Source organism: Salvia hispanica, chromosome 1 (assembly GCF_029641045.1).
Source record: "Salvia hispanica isolate PSC_SH4W2 chromosome 1, Shi_PSC_v1, whole genome shotgun sequence".
Lineage (NCBI taxonomy): Eukaryota > Viridiplantae > Streptophyta > Magnoliopsida > Lamiales > Lamiaceae > Salvia > Salvia hispanica.
The window spans coordinates 8,444,093-8,450,715 of NC_142692.1; the positions used below are offsets into that span (position 1 = coordinate 8,444,093).

Consider the following 6,623-nt stretch of genomic DNA (forward strand, 5'->3'; position numbering starts at 1 on the left):
ATTGGTCAGGTGACCCTAGATTTGTGTAGAATTTTCGCTGATTGCCCTACTCAGAATACTGGGATCTCATTCAAATTCCCGAAGGGGGAATTGAATATTGCCTATCGTTTTGCTCTTGCATAAGCTGGAAATTAAAAAGGTAAAATGATGACCAGTCCACAAGTTGCTAGCGAGCCTCTATTCTAATTTTATCTTGTATTTTGGTTAAGGTTTTCCATTATTTAGTTTGGTATCCAAGTGTAAAAATCCAAGTTGATAAATTTCAAGCTATGAAGAGAGACATTTCTATTTCTCAGTTTTAGACTTTTAGTTGTGTGGCTCAATTTATTACTCCCTTAAGTTTCATAGTAAAAGTCACATTTCACTTTTACTATAAACATTCCACTAATCCACTTCACTTAATTTTACTATTTTAAAATTAATATATAAATAAAAGTGAGTCTCATATCCCACTAGCTTTTCAATTCATTATTTTTTACATTTCTTAAAATCCGTGCTCACACAAAATGTGACTCATATTCTGGGACGGTGGAATGAAAGAAATATACAATAGTTTTTAAAATAAAACAGAAAGTAAGCAGCTAATTGCTCATGAGACCACAACTATTCAAGTGCATCAGCCATACAATCCCGATTCCCAACTTATTCAATTTCTAAACTTTAATTTAAATTTTAATGAATTTAATGAAACGTTTGACTTTCGGCACCAAATTTTATACAATGTTGTATTATGAGTTAATGAAGAGAAGGTTAAGTAAGAGAAGAGAAGAGAAAAAGTAAAGATATATTGTTTCCATTTCAGAAAACGTTTCATTTTTAATGGGATTAGAGATGAATATTTAATAAGGATGGATAAGATTTTCCGTTCTTTTATTGAGTTTATTTATACTTAATCGGCCTTCAGATCAATAATTGGACCACCCAACACTAATGGGCGTATGTCATAAATATTAAAATTAATTGAGCGTTCAATATTAAGATTATAACTTTGCCTCTAACTCCATCTATATATGTTGCTTTTGTTTTGTGTGATTTATGTTGGAATTAAGGTGTATATGTTGTTCTTGTTTCTTCATTGATCTAGCATAGCTGACGCCGAAGCTTCACTTACTAGAATTGGTGATTTAACAAATTTTCAGGAAACTTCATTTGTGCGTGTAGCATTAATTGGAATTTGGAAGGAACTTTTGTATTTCTGTCTGAGGCGATTTTTTTTTATATTTATTTTTTATTTTCTATGATATGCACGTAGACGATTGAATTTATTTTCCATAGAACTAATGCAAACAAATCAAAATTTCATAATTCTTCTAACTAATTTTTAAAAGACTAAAGCCCATTACATTAGGTGTGTGACCTTTGCTCTCAAATAATACTCCATGTTTTTAGTCCAAACTTAACTTTTTTTCATTAAAACTAATGATCAAATTAATAACTTAATTATAACCTAATTAACTTAATTAATTTTATAATTTATAAAAAAATTAATTAAATTATAAATTAATTAAATTAAAAGAAAATTTACTTAGAATAAAAATTTAAAAGAAATTTGTTTCCACATATCGTAACAAAATTACCTTAAAATTTATAACCATTATAGTAAAATACTCCTTAGTACGATTAATGAAAAACTTCTCTTTTTTCACCAAGTTTTAGTGTTTATCAAATTACGTAGATAGCGAGTATTACATAGAGATATATTTAAGTAATTTTTTTTAATTTAAACAATTTTTGTTTTAGGTTAATTATATTATAATTAAGTCATTAATTTGGTCAAACATGTTTGACCGTTAATTATAACGGCAAACTTAGTTTGCACCAAAACTTATTATTTGGGACAAAAAGGACACAACTTAATGTATAACACTAAAAAGTGTTTTACGGCAAATGTAAAAAACCAAAAATAGACTTTAGTATTTTTAAAATTGTGGTACCTACAAGAATTGAACCAAAAAATAATGTCATTTTGGCAAGTTCCGCTTTTACTAATTTATAAAAAAATGCAATAGATCTTATTTTCACTTATTTCAAGATTAATTACTGAGTTATTAAACTTTGGTTTCCTACAATTATGTGTATGGTTATTAGGGAGGCCAGGAGAAGTTACTAAGAAGAATGGTACTCCAATTTGCATGCGAATCTTTCTTCATCAATTCCGGCGGCTCCAACCAAGCCATTATCAAATTCCAAATTGGTTTTATAACTTTTAGTAGTCTTTGTATTATTGTTTGTGCCCTATTTTTAATCTCACAAGGTGTCAAATTCCCATAAATAATTTAACCCCTAATTACATCTCAACTTGTGAAACCCCTAATAACTTAAGTATTTCCTTCTCTTCCTTCAAGTGGGCACATCCAAGTTGTTAAGTTAAATAATCATTGGGCCAATACTTTGATTTAGTCAACAACAAAGTACAAGTCAAATGGAGTCCATTTCAGTTGTGAGGTACTACTATATATATGTTATGTACAACAATAAAAGCTTAATTCTCAAAAACCAGTTCCTCTAAAACAAAACAATGACAAACCACTACTACTCCGCTCCAAAACATAACCGCTCCATACCAACAACACCATTCGGAGATGCAACGAGCTTCGATCTAACCCTCGTCTCGGTCGACAACCTCCAGTGTAAACGTCGGATCGGCCACCGGTTTAGAGTGTACGCAGAGGTCCAACTAGATGGCGGCAAGGTCACGAAAACCGACACGTACGAGGCGGGAGGGCCGGATCCGACGTGGAACTTCACCGTGCATTACCCTGTAGCAGATGTAACGGGAGGGAATCTGGTGGTGCGTCTCTACTATAAGAGAAGTGTGGGACACGCTTCTATTGGTGAGGTGAACATTGATGTGAGTAGACTTTTCGATGGTTGGCGTGACTCTCGTCAGAATACTAAGACATTCCAGTTGCCGAAGGGGGAATTGAATGTTACCTATCGTTTTGTATGAGGCAGATAAAATGAATGATCAAGTGTAGAAATCGAAGTTGATGAGTTTCAAGCTCATTGCATCGTTTCTCTTTTTCTTGTTGTTTTTTGAATATGAATTGTGGGAGAAGATCGAAGCTTATACTCACTTCATCAAGAGAGCTATGGTGATTGGTGAACACATCAAACAGAAAAATTCAACCCTATTATAGTGCTATTTGACATTTAAAATGTCAACATTGAAAAAATGATTATAATTTTTTGTCCCTCTCATATTTTTATAGTGTACAATTAAAGAATATGTAGTAAATTATGATTAGGGGAATGTCCGGAAATTAAGGATCCTTGACAAAAAAAAATATAATACTTGAAACGTAATGCAAATTACAACTATCACTCTTACAAAAGTGGAGTATCTCCTTTTGCTAAATTTGAAGAGCAAGAAGACGAGGTTTTCTTCGATGCTTATTGATGAGTGAGAAAAGAAAATAGTGGAGACTGAACCCTAAATTTAATAGTTCATTTGTCCCATAAAAATAGGTTACTATCTTATTATTAATAGAGTTATTTTTCTATTTTAAGAAATTTCAAGTAATTATTTCTATTTTTGGTTAAAAGTAATTTCCCCTTTTACTTTATTCTCTCTTCGTCTCTCTTAGTTTTTCACCATCGATCTAGCACAATATTCTTAAACTCTATATCGAAAAAAAAATGTCTCTATTAACAAGGACCGAAAAAAGTAATATTTTCTAAAAAATTCAAGGAATAATTCAATTTAAAGTGCTCTAACTTCTAAGTACTAAATTAATTTGTCGCATCTTAAATGATTAATTTTTCATTTTAGTAAAAAAAATACTTTATTCTCTCTTAACTTTTCACACTCTACTTAACTCAATAAATATCATTTTCTTACTCCCATATTGAAAAGAAGTTGATTACTTGCAATGAGAAGAAAGGAGTACTTCCTCCATGCCTATATGTAGTTGAATTGTAGTATTCCTTTTGAGGTTGTCCTATAATTGAGTCATTTCTTTTTTTTTAAAAAAACAAACATATTTCTTCTCTTTAACTTGTTACAATTGTGTGCATGAATAATGTCGATGGGGAAAATAAAAAAGCGAATCTTTCTTCATCATCAAATGATCAATTGGATTTCGTAATCTTATGTTATGCCAACGTCATGCCTCCGGCCGCTCAAAATGCTATTTTCACTATTTTTCATGGGATAAAATCCCAACAATGTTAAAACGTGGAATGTCAATGTGAGGGAGCTCATCAATGCGTTGCTAGCGAAGAGAGTTGAAATACACGATGAAGCTGTGGTGTCTGCCAAAGATGAGGAGAGTTGAAATACACGACCTGATCCAGATGCTTTGCAACAATGTGTAAGTAGTGTTGGTGAAGAGTGAGCTCCACATCATTAGTATTGTAATTTAATGGTATAGGTTGTACATAAAATGATGTGTGTGAAAAATTTGTTGGTTAACTATTTTAAAATTAAAAATTAAGTTCATATTTTTCAGAGACAGACTAATATGAAAATAGTTTATACTTTTCAGGAACAGAAGAGTATAAGCTTTAATATTGTATTTTCAATTTTATTTTATTTGTCAACTTAAAAATATGAAAAAGGGATAAAAAAAAGTGTGAAACATATTGTGGCAGATTTTGGGACTAGTTTATTGTAGATAGTAGATCTAAAATTAAAAATGTTGACGTGAGGAGGAAAAATGGATTGTGGTGAATTTTGGGAGAGGGCTAATTGTGGATGCCCTTAGGTAGGGATGTTAATCGGGTTACCCGTCGGGTTTCGGGCCAATCCAAGTCTGGTTGTTGTTCAATTGAGTGCTTACTAATCGGGTTGTGATTTTTTTCGGGTTATAAAAGTTCAACCCTAACCCTAAAAACTCGAGTTACGGGCTAGCCCAGCGGGTTAATTGGGTTGCTACCGATAAGATTAACATGCAATCAATGCAATAAATAATGATGAAAATTAGTTATATTCATAAAATTTAAAATATATAATTATGATAAATTTTAGATATATGTTTAAACTCAATCATAAACATGATATAATACTAATATTTGAGATATTTCATGAAATTTTAACGCATATTTTAGAAATTTAAATATTTTTAGGTAAATTTGAAGTTTTTAATTAATTTATTAATTTTATATTAATAAAATTCAATATATAATTTGTATATTTAATATAAAATTGAAAGTTATTATTTTAGTTATCTATATTACTCCCACCGTCCCAACTAAGTTGAGTTGTATTACTTTTTGGATGTCTCAACTAAGTTGAGTAATTTCCCTTTTTGATTAAAAACAAAACATTCAATCACTGTTACATTCCATCACTTATTTTACTCTCTCTTTGTCTTTCAAACTTTATTCATTTCTCATACTTTTTAACACAATTTCTTAATATCCGTGCCCAAAAGTTATGTCTTAACTTAGTTGGGATAGAGAGAGTATAAAATTAATCAATGAAGTGTCAAATTAAGAGTAAAAAAAATAGAATAATAGAAATTTTATTAGGTTTTCGCGCCAGCCCATCGAGTTTGGCCCTAACAGGTTGCATGTTAATCGGGTGCGGACTAATCGAGTTTTAATTTTATAGGGCTAGAAATTTCTAACCCTAACCCTATAAATTTGGCGGGCTATTCGGGTTAACCCACAGGTTTTGGGCTACACTGACATCCCTACCCTTAGGGATGTCAATCCAATCCGAAACATGTTGGTCAGCCCAAATAGCCCGATAAAATTAGTGAGTTAGGGCTGTAATTTTGTAACTCGAATACAAAATGGCCTAAACGGGTTAGCCCGAATGGGTTGGCGGGTTAAACGGGTTGCTGGTCGACTCGACGGGTTGCCACTTTTAATTAAAAAATATTACGGTTATGGATTTTTTGTATTTCATGTGGCACAAATTATTAGTCTTCTTCAATCTTCGTTTTACACTTTTTCACTCTATCTCACACTATCAACTTTCAAGTTCCACCCTGACTCATTATTCCATCGTCTCATCATATGTCATTACTGTCTTACACTATCAAAGTCAATCAAGACAAAATTAAAAACTAACCAATCACAATCTCAATATATTTATCATTTTAATAATTATTCATGTAAAATATATGATTTTTCATTTTCATAAAGAATTAACTATGAACAGTACCAAAATAATGACACGAAAATAAGCTTTAATTCAGATTGATTGATTTAATTTGATTTATCTTTGTTTATGTTGTATTTGATCGAGATGAAAGTCTTCTCTCCAACTATTATTGAAGAAAACTATTATTTTTCAAAGTTTTTAGGCCCAAATCGCCCGAAACTTGGCGGATTAGAATTAGGGTTGAAAATTTATGATCTGAAAAATTCATAACCCGAATAGCCCGGCAACTCAGTAGGTTGGCCCATAGCCCGATTGACATCCCTAGATGCCCTAAGAGGCAGAGATTTTTATATTCCCCCTGTCCCATAAAAATAAGGACATTTGAGATGATACGATAATTAATACATAATTTGTAAAGTAAGAGAGATATATAAAGAAAAAGTAATTGTTTAAGTATTGCTAGTGGATTATGGGTCCCACTTTACTATAGAGATATTTTTATTGAATGAATAAAAATGGGATCGGATGAGTATAATAAATGGTCACAAGAAAACACGTCTGGACCAATTCA

The 6,623-nt window shown here is 31.4% G+C and overlaps 1 protein-coding gene across 1 annotated transcript; it reads left to right on the forward strand.

Annotated features, from left to right (window-relative positions):
* Positions 1 to 2,518: 2,518 nt before the first annotated feature.
* Positions 2,519 to 2,950, forward strand: LOC125221337 (uncharacterized). The gene has a single exon (XM_048123460.1). The coding sequence runs from the start codon at positions 2,519 to 2,521 to the stop codon at positions 2,948 to 2,950; it is 432 nt and encodes a 143-aa protein (XP_047979417.1).
* Positions 2,951 to 6,623: the final 3,673 nt, after the last annotated feature.